Source organism: Lepisma saccharinum, chromosome 10, assembly GCF_977018435.1.
Source record: "Lepisma saccharinum chromosome 10, izLepSacc3.1, whole genome shotgun sequence".
Taxonomy (NCBI): Eukaryota; Metazoa; Arthropoda; class Insecta; order Zygentoma; family Lepismatidae; genus Lepisma; species Lepisma saccharinum.
In genome coordinates this window covers 30,527,021-30,541,796 of record NC_139238.1, presented here as the reverse complement: position 1 = coordinate 30,541,796, position 14,776 = coordinate 30,527,021, and the positions used below count along the sequence as shown (strand labels likewise).

Sequence of the window (14,776 nt, the reverse complement as noted above, 5' to 3'; positions counted from 1 at the left end):
AAGCCCTGCAGGATTCAAAAAAGCTATAACTTTAAATTAATAGGTTTATCACAACGAAATATTTTGTTTTTACGTAGAGAAAATTTAAAAATTTTGTTCTGCCAACACTGCTCATGTCGTGGATGCAGCAAGAAGCTAACTGCGTGTTATGGGCTTGCCGAGTTAAAATCTTGTGTTTTGGTGCGGAGAACGTTTGAAGCAAAGTTCGAAGAAACACTTCCAGAGAAGATCAGTGATCTTGCATGAGCGATTCTTGTTTACAAATTATGTTAATTTATGAATTGAGAAGTTCCAAAAACCTTCAAATTGAAATAGGACCCTTCCAGGAAGAGATTTACTTGTACTTCAAACTCACCGCTAGGTGCGCTTATGGTGTTACTACAGTACAGTTTAAAATACTTGGGTAAGGTTAGGACTAATTAAATATTCCTTGCTAAAAGGCCATGAAACAACTTTTAATTTTAATCTCGACACCAGATTTCGCTCTTGTAGTCAGATGTCTATGCAAATAAAGACAGGAAAGTTGATTTAGTCTTGCTCCTGCGGACAGGTATTATGTCACAAAAAAATTGAGAGGGGAAAAAAAAAATTGCTGACCCATTCTAACAAGATTTATTCAGCGTTACGTGCACGTAATGATCTCATATTTTTGTTTGTTTTTTGTTTGTGTCTTACGTCATAACAAGATTTCGAATGTCAGCAAGAGACATACGTAACTGTGCATTGAGAAACACATGAAGCAAGTAGTTACTTTCAGGTGGCTTGAAGTGGCCGTAATGATTTGACGTCGTTATCTGGGCATGGTTCAATATTGTTAAGAATATTTTCCTCACGTATTTGCTCATTTTGGCCGCTTTTCTGACATTCGCAAAATGCTGGACCAAGAAACGTTGCACGACTACATGCAAAGGATAAAGTTTTTGGCGAAACAGCCACATCATATCAACCCAACCAACAGTAACATCGGTCAAAGGGATCCTAGAAGGCGGATTTATAAAATGCTGAGGCTAGATTTACTCAAAAATAACGAATACACAAAGCAGTAAGTCGCATAAGACAAAAGATACAGCAATGGGTTCAATGGAACAAAAGTTACGCAGCGTCTTCGCTGGCCGTCGTAATATCAGGTTCAATATACAACACTAAATTGAGTAAGCCACGGAGGACAAAGGCAGAATAAATACAAAATCAAATATAGGTAATAGAAATGATCAGGTCTACCTACTTAGCCTATTTCTAGTATAATATAACTCCTACAATGTAATACAATGTTAAATGCCCTATTAGTAAAATAAAGCAAACCAAGAAAGGGGAAAAGGCCACAAATAACAAGGCAGGCCAACAAATATTGCCGAAACTTCAACAAATATGGAATACCGCCATTATTGCTTCTGTCCTGTCCTGTTCTTGAGGATAATTGCGGATGTAATTTTCGAAGATATATTTTATTGGTATGATATTACCGCGGGTGTACTTGCTTCTCACTCCACCGTGTTCATTTTCATTGATTTTTTGTTATTTTACGTCTTTTTATAACCTCTTTAGGGTCTTCCCAATGACGTAGTGGTGACGACGTCGCCTCGTAATCAGGGGATCCGAGCTTGGAGGCATATAGTGCTTCAGGAGTTGGCAACCTTTTTTTTTTAGAAGTTGGCAACCTTATTTTTTAGGAGTTGGCAACCTTTTCTGTATTTTGATTAATTCAGGACGCGAGGCAACGCACAGAAAGGAACGCGTGCCCAAGGGTCAGGTTTATGAACGCTGAGAATGCGTGGTATAGTGAAATTCATCGTCAAAATGGTGAGGTATGGTTATACTCTTATCTCGAGTTTCTCTGGAGCGAGCGAACGAAAGCAAGTCTCTGCGCAAGTAGTGACTCGAGAGGGCTCGACCAATGAACACGTGCGAGGGAACGGGATTGCGTGGAAGTAGAAAAGGAACTGCAGCTACCAGGCTTTACAGCAGCGTGTACTGCTTCGTTCTGCCCACTTGCTTTCTCCCCTTCTCTTCATTATATGCACTGCCTTGCTACAGAGATCCCCGAGATAGAGTATAGGAAACGTATCAGCCTGAACCGAACAATAGAGTACGGAATCCTCACGGAGGTGGCCAATTTTTACGGGAATGATCTGTGTTCTGGTATGAGAAGTGGCTTGACATTGAAATAGTGTGCGATGTGTGGAGTCTACCCACAATAAATTTTTGACAAATATGGGTGTGTCTCTTCTTAGTTTAGGCTATCAGCCCAAAGGGATTTACATTTTGAACAGCCCTCGTATTAACAGTTCATGACTCCACGGGCAGGCTCTTCATTACAACTTCCTTTTGTTTTCTTCCCAGTTTGACTCGACCTTGGGAACATTCTTTCGTAATAAAAGAGGAAGTAAATGCAACCGATTCATGAAATTGCTAGCAAAGACAGGACTGTCCTTGTTAGTCACTTTGCTTGTATCTTTGTTATTAATATTACATTTTGGCTCCTTCATGCAGGGACGTCGCCACTGGGTGGGCCCTAGTCTCAGCCCATCCGTCTACCCACCCAAATAGAATGAATACATGATATATATGTTATTTAGATAACGCAAAGTAACAAGCTACTAAATAATCTACTGTATCTATATATATATATAAAATGGATGTACTATGTGTGTGTGTTTTTGTGTACGTGTGTGTGTGTTTGTTTGTTCCGGCATAACTCTCGAACGCCTGGAACAATTTTAACTAAACTTGGTACACATATCACTTACAATCTGGAAAGAAATACTGTGGGGGTAAGACACCCCTGGCACCCCTAGGGGTGAGGGTGGGAAGGGGGTGACATGTAAAAATAATCGAAAACGACCGATATTAGTGTGGAATCCATAGTTTCGGGGTCGCTAAGATGAAAAGTGACTTTCCCAATGCCGTTCAACTACAAGTTCCTCACCTATCGGCATGGGGGTGAGAGGGGGTGAAAAATAAAATGTAAATATTACTAAATTAGTTTCGGTAAATTATTATTTATTTTATTTCTAATGTTGTCAGTTGAATATAATTTTTCCAGTATTAAGTTTACAAGCTTAGTTTGTCTTGTAAAAGCATAGAGAAGCTTTTCGTAAAGCGATGAAAGCTTATTTCGCTTTATTTTTAAAATATTCATTATTTTTTACAAAATACAGGAAATTTATATGCCGAATTTTTAGCACTAATAAATATTGTATACAAAATATTCGTAATAATTGCTTTATAGGTATGAATTTAAGCCATGAACAAGAATTCTCCAGTACAGCACAATGTTCATGAAACGTCCATCGAACTAGAGCCCACCTAAAGACATTTTATTCACTCTTGAGCCCACCCCAAGAAAAATTTCAGGCGACAACACTGCCTTCATGTTATTCGCGACGATGAGGATGAATGAAGAATGGTACACCCTGGCAGAGACTCAGCTCAAAGCCTTTTTCAGCCGTTATTCTAACGCGGCAAACACGTGGAGGGGTACACGTGGATTTATCTGTACATCCAAGATCAACCTTGTCAGGAATGGTTTTAACCTTCGCCCCTTTTTTTAGCGGGATCATCATTGAGCAACCTGATTGTGTAATATTTCATTCGCACGTGCTAGATTTCATAATAAGATACCCTCCCATGCCGTAGTGATAACGTCGCGGCCTTGTAATCAAGGGGTCACGGATTCGACACCCGGTGGAGGCACATGGTGGTTCGGATGGTACACGCACATGAAAGTAAGTTGAAACCAACTCCGGTTAGCACACCCCGTTACAACTGCAAGGGTCCCGGGTTCGAATCCCTCCCTGGGCATTGGTGTTCTTTGTGTCATCAATATCATCATATCATCACTCATCCTCATCTTCGCGATTAGGCAAAAGTATCAGAAAAGCGAAGTAAAATAAACCAAATTAATCAAGCATCAGTTGTAAGAAAAAATGCATAAAACCTGCATGACCATATGTTAAGGTCATCATCGAGAAATATGCAGGGAGATGAATAAAAACGCATCATTCGATGCGTTAGAGTGTATTCACTTCCATGATATGATGAACTTTGGTGTTATCTTTACAAACGATATTCAAAATACATCAAACTGTAATCATGATTCTTGGCAAAGGTCAAAAAACACACTTTAATACATCAATATATTCATTTCTGGCGCATCAAGTAGATTTAATGCATTTAGTTTTCTGTGTACTGTAGGTAAAATCCCGATTAGCCTATCTGTGCGTAAAATAGACTTTAAAGAAACAAGCAAGCACAACATATAACAATATCATAAAAATAATTTTGCGTGGGTTTCAAAAACAGGCAATACAATACAAAAATGAAGTATCACATTGTAAATGGTTGAGTCCTGCCATCTATATATGTACCGTAAAAATACAACCGCAACATTTCTAAGAGTATTTACTTCATAGCTGACAGTAATTAATGTATACCGTCGAACGTTAACTTCGTCTTTGAGGGTAACTTCATCATGAGACCGATAGATGTGAGGCATGTGATGATGATGACTGATTGTATTGTCTATGTTTTGTACCGAAACACCTTACTCTTTGTTTCCTTATGATACATGCGCTGAACTTGTTTTGTTTTCAAACACGTTGTAAGATTTCAATGTTTAAGTTTAAAAACCAATAAAAAATTTAAATAAAATAAAGATAAAATAACACAAACGCCACTACTTTGACAAGAGGATATATTTTGCAATTCATACCATTTTGCGTGACGATCTTACCTCTTCATGGGAGTAATTTTGATCTGCTAGGAACGTAAGCAGAGATGACGAAGTATCTGGGGTATAATTTTCGTGTTGTCACTCGTCACGGATTTTGCAGGGCACATATTCTTTGTAAATATCTCTTCATCAGTTTCATCATATCATCATTCATTCTAATCGTTGCGATGAAACAAAATTGGCAGATAAGCGATGTAAAATAACTTAATTAATCAATCAATCAATCTTACATGAGTCGATTGATTGATTTGACTGATTTGCTTTATTTCTACCTCGGTTTTTGTGCCACTTTTGACTAATTTGCGAAGATGGTGATGATATGATGAAATTGATGAATGGTTACTCACAAATATCCATGCCCAGGCCGGGATTCCAACTCTGGACCCCTGGCGTCGTAGCGCGATGTGCTAATCACTCCGCCACGGGGCCCTTTACATGAGTTGTTTCATTGCGATTGGACTAATATCGTTCCTTAATTATTTATACTACAGGAGGCCTTAGAAAGAGCGCTTCGCGGCCTAACAGCAGACGTCGCTCGCACACTATTGCCGATACTCTCGTGTCGTCTGCTCCTCAGCCGAACAAACAGGCCGAGGTAGCAAGAGGCAGAGGTCATTCACCTTTCCAGAAGGGTGCAACGAGCTAGCTGTGCCAACCGGGCTCGCTCATTCGCGGACCTGAATGGTTCTCGCAGACACACCCCCATATTGTCGTCTGCTGCAAGCCCGCGATGTGATCTTTCTAAGGCCTCATGGAGTATAGTGTAGGGGATTATATACAGTAAAACTTCGTTAATCCGGACTGATGGGGGATAAGTTTACCGGTTTAACGAAAGTCCGCATTAACTGAAATAATCTAAAAGGATAGTAGAAAGTGCATTAAAATCTGTTCATAGCAACAAAACACGTTTATTATGGTGTATTTAAAGGGTATAGGCGTAAGTACACTATACAGTACAGTAAAATGTAAAACAATACAATGCATACGTACATACGCCATACCCATATTATGATGATGTGCCCGAGCCCTGGCTCTGCATCATTTTTTTCTTCTTCTTTTGCCTGTCCGGATTAAGCGAAGTCCGGCTTATCGGAGTCCGGATTAATGAGGTTTTACTGTATTAAACTATCTTAATTGAATTACGATTTGTAATGTAAAAATGTGATTTCAGTTACGGTTAACGGTCAGAGTTAGTGTCTATTTTGTTTAAGTTCACCTAATTCCCCCAAAGCCTAATTACAGCACTTCGAATAACGTAATGTGGAAAACGACACTGTTCTGGGCTCTCTGGCTGGTTCCACTCGAATATGATACCGCTAGAGGCGCTGGTGTCGGCACAGCTGCATGGTATTCGTCTGCTTATAATGGAAGTAAATGGAGTTTTCGCTGCAACGTCAGGTTCTTTTACAGGAAGCATTTCTCTGAATGTGATAATTGCTATGATATTTGGTACAGTGGTCGCGAAGATATTAACGAACATTCTAGACAGTCGACCACGTCCTGTTATCGTCATACTTTCATTAATAATACGGGAGAAAGAAATACGCGTGGAATGCTATTGGTAACTAAATTTTTGTGTATGAATTAGGTTCATTATTATTATCATCATCATCATTTGTTTTAAAGATATACACACTGAAGCATTTGTATTTTTGGTCTCTTTTCTTCTTCCTATTTAAATTCATCGCGGCGATGATTATAATGATGATTGCATGAAACGACAAGGAGAAACCCACAAAACTTCCTTAGTGCCATCGACATGAGTGTAAGGAAACTTTCAGACCAATGGGACAAGCGACACGGGATGTTCACACTGGTGTGACTAGTGACACAGACACTTCGAGACTGTAAAATATCATTCATTGTGCATGAGGGTCCAAACAGCAAACGACACGTTCATATGCCGTATTCGCGTGCTACTTGTTACTTCGGTCTGAAAGCTCCTTAAAGGAAGGTTGCTCAGACCGAAGCGACGCGCTACAGGGGGAGTTCCCAACTAAGTGACAAGCGACGTGGTTCGTGCCTTCAGTCTTTTAGCAAGCGTTTGCTGCTAATTATGAGATCTAGGCAACACGATAAGCCACACGTGTCGCTTGCGTGTCGCTCATACTGGGCCCTTTTCCCCAATAGCTTGCAACGTGTTGCCGTGGTTTGTTGTTCGCGCATGCGCGATGCAATGAATGTCTTGCTTGCGGGAGATTGCGCACCAAAGCGGCACACGACACTTATCGTTTGATGATTTCACCAACACAACGCTAGCCTGTGCTGCCCGTCATGCCGCTACGATGTGAAATGTTGCTCTTGATTGGCTCGTTCGCAAGTGACATGTGTCGCGTGTCGCGTATGAAAGTTGCCTTGGACAGAAGGACCTGTGTCGCTTTGGTGTGAAATCCCCATATCGTTTGTCGTGTGTCGCTTTGATCTAAAAGCTCCTTAACGAAACGGTGCAGTCAGAGTTTGTGTACCTACGGTTCGAAAGGCTGCATTGATTACCAACGGCTCGCTTCCAAGCTACATTTGTGGTTTGTCGCCTCGGTATGAAATGTCTCTCATGATACTATTTATATTCTAATAAAATAGAAAAATAAACTCTAGTACACAATCCAACACCTAACGTCCGGAATCACATGTGTTACGCACGTATGCTATTTATTTATTAATTTTATTTTACTTTTCTTTCCAAATTAATGCCATTTCGTGACTGTAAATCACTCCAAAAATATAACTGTTTCCATCAATTCACGTACCGCCTTTCAAGACAAACAAATCTACATAATATATTCCAAAAACTAACAAAGCCCCATTACTTTCATAAGAAAATTAGCACCGACATTGATCGCACTGCCATCTATGTTGACATCGTCTCGGGAACCAGTTTCTTGGGTAGTTTTCCACACTACTTTATTCAAGGCGCTGTAGCCTTGTAGGTAAAGCTCCTATTGATCACGCTCCGGTTGCCTTCACCCCCGATATCCATTTATGAGGGGCTGGGTGAACCTCGGAGCCACCGACTGGACCACAGCGGTCCAAAAGGAACTGGACGTAGAGTTTAAAATGGCATCGGAGTCGCTGCTTGAAACATTCACCGTGATTCGAACCAGAGCCTTTTATTACAAGGCGAGAGCGTAAGCTATATGCTTTCTGGGAGCCCCAAAGTCTGTGTACGTCACCTGACAATAAAACTACCTTGAAGAAATAATTTGGCGAATAAAAATGAAATATTTTCGTCTTCTATATGCGTGCGATTCCTAGCATGTAGCTCCGAACCTTCTATAGATGGACGTAATACCAGGAAATGCATCTCACTTTCCTTAAACAATTTTTGTCCCTAATGACATAACGAGGTTATATAGTCATTTGGAAGGGTTTGTGGTCATTCCAGCGTCAAGAAAGTCTCGATTGTTCACGTGACGTCAATAAGAGATTCGTCTTCCAAGCTGGCATCTGTCGGACAGAGCCCAACCGACACAACATTTTACATGTTCTCCTCTCATCTAATCAACACTAATGGGCGCGATTAGCCAAACGTGTCAGAAAAGCGCGTAAAATAACGAAACTGTAAATAGCCATGTACATTAGTTGTTCAGAAATCCGATTTATGAAACTGAAAGCGTAAAAAAATGATATAGCTTACAATTATTACATGACCATACCCGGTGGAGGCACATAGTGGTTCGGATCTCTCTTTAAACTGTAGGTCCAGTCCCGGTTAGCCTACCTGTGCATAAAGATGACTTGAAAACTCAAAACTCTTACATGGCCGATATGTTGTAACATTGTGTCGAAGTTATTTCTAATATGTTTGTTTTTATGTATAGTTTTTAGTATAATGTTTTGAATAATATATATATATAACACACACACACACACATGGAAGGCAAGCCTTTTGACAGGAAGGTCGCTGGACAAGGTGAACCCATGGTGGTTTGCCATTGCCTTCCATGGGATGAGGAAGAAATGGACATTTACAAACAACCATGCACGAGCGGGATTCAAACCCGGGACTCCTAGCGTCGCAGCGCGATGTGCTAACCACTCGGCCATGGGGTCCGGCATATATATATATACCGCGTGTCCCAAAAGTCGCTTGACAGAGAAATAAATATTTGTATTGAAGTACATGGGTAGCATTTTGAGATCCGAGCAGACCGATTTTGCCAGGAGGCCAACGAGAAGAGATACGAGATGCAGAAAACCCTGTATGATCAGCGCAGAGCATCTAAAACGGCCTGGGGCCGAATAGGAAAGAAACCCACAACAACCAATCAGGACAGAGATATCAAAAAAGAGGAGAAGAGCCAGGATGGGGCACAAGAACCACTAGCCCCCATCTCCAGGGAAACGGACTGCACGATCAACCCACATTTCAAAGAAGAACCACGTTATCAAGATACTTGTTACGTACCCAATGAGACAAACTCATGTAAACTGTTTGCTTAGGTGGAATAGAGATGGCAGCACAAGGTGTGCAAGATTGAAGATTAACACAAGATACGCGAATGGCAGCGTAAATAAGCGCTGAGTAATTTGGAAAGATGAGCAACAATAGAATCGATTACATGAAGATGAAGAAAAGATATGAAAATAATAAATTAATGTAAATACTTAATAAATTAAATTGATGCTCATATGTAAATAGATCAGAAAACTAAAGAAGTGAAAACACTGATACAAATTCGTGTCAACAGATCTCGAATCTGTTAACTTGATTTAATTTATACCAGAGGCAGCGCGTTCCAGTCGCGAACCACATTACCTTTGGTTGCGCGTTTCAGCCGTCTAGCACCAATTATACACTTTGTTGTACTTATTTAGAGTTGGCGCGATCCAGTCGTTGCCTCAAGGGAGGAGAGTAGGATATTGCCAAAGCTCGAGGAAAAAGGATAACAGATTTCCTCAATCGTCGAAGATCCAGATTCCCACAGAGAAGGAAGTCCAGAAGAAATATATACGAAAGAAGATTATACGCGATGTAAATAAGAAGCAGAGAAATTCGTATCTCATTATGTAAATATATAAATCCGTGTATCCTTGTTGAGATAATATAATCGGTTAAACGTCTCCATTGGAAGGCATCCTGTCTGGTTTCAAAAAAGAACCCTACCCTGAAGATATATTAGTCGTGGTTTAATATTAAGATTTATGAACCTTTGCACAAATAGAGGTAGCATACTCCATTGGAGAATACCAACAAAAAAGGGAGTATCCCTGCAACACCTCGGAAGAAGAAGACATGTACGACGAACCCTACACCTACCCTAAAAAGCCAATCCGTGCACAATCAACTCAGAAAGTCAACCCTACCCAGCTGGAAATTTCTCGGTCAATCGACTTTTGGGACACCCGGTACACACACACACACACACACACACACACACACATTAATTTTACTTCGGAGGTAACCAATCGACTATTTTACCAGGTAACGAATGGTCAATGCCATCTTGAAAAAGAAAGCCCACGTAGACTATTTGTGTACATGCAGCGTCATCACTGACACAGGTCATGGATCTCAACACGATTTCATCATCATAGTCACACGATGTCATCGCATTGCAATTATTTCACTTTCCAAACACACACTCTAGAAATACTTCCTCAAACTAAGTCAATTCTCAGCTATTATGTATACCTTTGCTGCTGTAATGGTGATATCGTATCACGATCCATGACCTTCCAGTAATGACGTATGTAAACAAAAAACCTCTGCGTAGGCCTTGCATGTGAGAAGGCGTCGATCGAATTCTTAACAGGTGGCCGCTACATCTTGCTCCAATAACTTCTGCAATACTGGGACAAGAGAGAAATTTTGGGATTTTTATTGGGAATAGAATGCAGTCCATTTACATCAACTTAAAAAGCATAGGGAACGTGGACAGGCCATAAAGTATACCGGGATTCTGGGTTCGATTCCCGACCAAGACATGAATGATCCACTGTCAATGTACGTCGTCTTCTTTCCATTTACCCTAATCGCAGCGATTACAAAAACAAATTAATTGATCACCTTACAATGGGGGCTAATATGCAGCACAGTTTATAAGATGTAATTAGTATGTAATCTTAATTGTACGTACCATTACCTATTGTCTAGTTACCCTTTATATTTTCTAACACTGCGCTTCGATTGACTATTCTATGTATTCAGGTGCACTTATAGTTACCAGATCACTATATAAGCAATCTGAATTGTTCAAAAAATCATTATAATGTATACATACTGTTCATGAAGCACACAAATTGATTCACAATTAGTATATTACTCAGAAATAGTAAATGATGTAAAGTTGATACATCTTTAAATTTCTATTGACTACAAAATTCCCCTTATAACTAATAACACTACTGCATATCTTTCAAGAACACTTCTCCGAGGAGTCCATTTTTCTCAAACTTTTGTCAAAATTATTAAATTCAAAAGTTAAAGAAAAATGAACCAATGCGAAAGCTTTGGCAAAATCTTAGAACAGATTATTATCTAACAGAGTGTACTAAATGAGAGCAGAGTAATAAATTCCCTCACAAGCAGGGACGTACAGAGTAGGGAAGGCAAGGGGGCTTTGTCCCTCCCCTGAAAAAATAATGTCAGTTTAAAATTTTAAAAGTTTGGTTTATGTTTTAAAATAAAATATATTTCTGCCTTGGTCAGCATATTGAGTTTTTCATTAAATTATACATTTCGTACATAAAATTGCATTTCAGTCACAGTAATTTGCATTAATTATCAACACGAGTCCTGGGTTCGATACCCAGAGGACGCACATAGTGGGTCGATTTTCACTTTGAAACTGGAGGTCCAGTCCCGGTTAGCCCATCTGTGCATAAAGTGGACTTAGAAACAGACAGTTATACAATAAAATCAAACTGAAGAAGTGTTTATTTTGGTGGCGAATAACTTGCTTGCTCCCCTGGAAACTATCATGGGAACGCCCCTGCTCAAAAGATACATAATTCCCCTGTAATTTTCTGTTTCTCCAATAGAAAGACGTATCTTATTAATACAAATTATGTAATGTCCAAAATGTAGCAAGTGTACTTCTTTCTGAAGCTCCTGCTGACTTCCGTGGCGGAGTGGTTAGCACAGCTCACTTCGACGCCAGGGGACTAGAGTCGAATCTCAGTCTGGGCATGGGTTTTCTCTAAGAGTGTCCCTTCATCATGTTATCACTAATCCTCAACTTCGCGATTAGCCAAAAGTGTCAAAAAAGCAACGTAACAGAAACCAAATCAATTAATTTTTTAAAGAATAAAATTGGGGCCTCCCCGATGGCTCAGTGGTACCGTCGCTGCCTTGTAATCTAGGGGTCCTGGGTTCGATACCCGGTGGAGGAACATAGTGATCCGGATCCCACATTAAACTGTAGGTCCAGTCCCGATTAGCCTTACTGTGCATAAAGTGGATTTAAAACACCAAATCAATCAATAATGAGCAAACTAGGACATGCTAGAGAAAGAACGTCTGGTTGTATCTAAACTTACAAATTCTATTCGATGGTCACAGAGACACAATATATAAAGAAGTACACTTACATGCCTTCAGATTAGCAGCCGCCGTCGATCCAAGAATAAGAACAAGGCACGTTAGGCTTACGAGCAGCATGTTGTAGCACACACACACAACAACAACAACAACAGAATCAGCAACGATCAGCCTACGTCCTTCTACCTTGTGCCTGCTGATCTCTTTGGCAATGGCAACCCAAGACTTACGGCTGCAGAACCACTTCACGACCTTGAATTTTGAAACCGCGTGACGTCAGAGGGCAGCTCTTCTTTTCTAGCTATCTGCCATAACGTTTATATTGTATTCAAAAACAATGCCCCGCGAGCAACTGCCTTGCAAGAGGAGACAAAACAAGCATCAGGCTTTTCGAGATTAACTTCCTTGTGGCAGAAACGGCTGGAGAAAGTTGAGACTTTCTACTTCACTGGAAGAGTGTGAAGTCACACATTCCCTGGATTTTGCTTCTAGCCCTGAGGCAAAGTGGTTAAGTTAATATAGGGTACGTTTATGTCATTCTCTTCGCCGCTAGCTTAGTCGCGACGGTGAAACAGATCAAAGATAAGGTGACCAGATATCCCGTATTGGCCGGTAGTGTCCCATTTTTTTTCTGTCTCGATTTTTTTGGAACAAAAAACGTGACGTAAAAGTCCACTTTTTTGTGATATTGACTTATGGGCATATAATTGCTGCAACAATACACCTTCTCTACTATTACTATGAACTAGGGCATTGTTGGGTTGAAATTATTTCACATGTCAATGTCAACAATGTGCCATATTCCAATTTTCTTAAAATATTGGGAGTCTCTTCTCTGTAATGCCCTCACTGAGCGAGTGTTTTCGTGCATGAATTGTTTGTGAACAAGTAACAATAACGTTCTTTCAGTACAAACTTTGAAAGTTATGTTGATTAATAAGGTGAATTTTAAACACACGTGTGTAAACGTTACAGCGCCTTGAATAACGTAGTGTGGAAAACGACCCAAGAAACTGGTTCCCGAGACGATGACAACATAGATGGCACTGCGATCCGTACAGGTGCTAATTTTGTTATGAAAGTAATGCGGCTTAGTTAGTGTTTGGAATATATTGCGTAGATTTGTTTGTCTTGAAAGGCGGTAAGTGAATTGATGGAAACAGTTATATTTGTGGAGTGATTTGCAGTCACGAAATGGCATTAATTTATACAGAAAAGTAACATAAATACGTTTTATGTGCAATAGGGGGTATCGAAAAAAGCAAATTTTTTATGATGCTTTTGGGGTAGAGCGGAAAAGTTGCCTCTATACATAAGTAACTTCTGTTCAAAATTTCACCACCCTAGGATAATGTCTTCTGTTCTGGCAAGGGACGTGAAATTTCAAAAATTTAGTAAAATCGGCAATTTTTTTTTTTTTTTGAAATTTTTTTCAAATTTCACAGCACTTTGCGGTAGTGTGCAAAAGTTGCACCTATGTATGGTTAATTACAGTGCAAAATTTGGCGCCCCACGGACAATATGTTCTGTTCTGGCAAGGAGCCTGAAATTACCCAAAAATCGACAAATACACTGTTTTTTCATTATTTAACTAACATTTATTAAACATAAACCAGAATTGTCATACACTCGCATACTATTAGATATAAGAATTAAGAAATAAGTATTCAAAATTAAAAGTACGAAAATGAGTGTTTTGTAGGTAATAATAATGTAAAATATGTGTCTTTAGGTTTTGTACAGTTTCTTGCACCTAAATTCAGGCATGGCCTTTCTCGATTTCAGAGTGCAGCGAATAAATCCATCCCGTTTTTTATGACCACACACTTTCTTTGAGGCCTCCGTAACCAATTTTGCTGTTCTTTCCACAGCTTGTGTGTGGCATGGGAACTTTGTAAAAGTCCAGTCAATTGGTATTGGTTCTTTCAGCATACTTTTCAAATCTTCTGTAGTCACATCATTCAGTATTGGTGGTGGAGTTACTTCGCTGGACGACCAGTCAATTAGTTCGATATAGTCGTTTGCTTCGAAGTTTATTTTTGGAATATCGAACTTTCTAATCCCAACGTGTCCAACCGTCTCACATGATTCTCGTGCTTTTATGACTCTTCGAATGCCAAGGGCTCTGATATGTGTTCTCTTATCAGTCAGCATCGCGAGCAGAATGTTTTCTGGAGATGCGAAGTAAGCATTCCGAGAAATCACTGGGTCGATGACGTTGCGGTTAACTTCATCCAAGTATCTGGATGACTGAATGAAATGGTAAAGATGCCGAGCTCCATCCATAATTGAATGATGGATTTTGATGCGGAACCAAGATGGCACATACACCCTGATAACGAACTCTACTACGGTACGTAAGTTGTCTGATGGTTCCGTGGTGGAAACATACAGTCTTAATATCCTGTTGGCTGTTGTCAACCAGCGGGACATGTTTAGGGGACCTGGATCGCGCTTAGCAAGACCTGGAGGACACATGCCTGAGCTAACGGCGAGAGCAATATCCCTCAGATACTTCTGGTCCTTACTCAAAGTGGATATATCATCTGATGGCAAGGTGCAGT

The 14,776-nt window shown here is 40.0% G+C and overlaps 1 protein-coding gene across 1 annotated transcript in view; it reads right to left on the bottom strand.

Annotated features, from left to right (window-relative positions):
- The window catches only part of LOC145993849 (protein takeout-like), a 35,195-nt gene extending 22,602 nt beyond the window's left edge, over positions 1 to 12,593 (bottom strand). The window contains exon 1 of the mRNA XM_083129703.1: positions 12,263 to 12,593. Within this exon, the coding sequence (XP_082985829.1) occupies positions 12,263 to 12,332 (70 nt within the window). The 5' untranslated portion in view covers positions 12,333 to 12,593. The remainder of the gene's footprint in view (positions 1 to 12,262) is intronic.
- Positions 12,594 to 14,776: the final 2,183 nt, after the last annotated feature.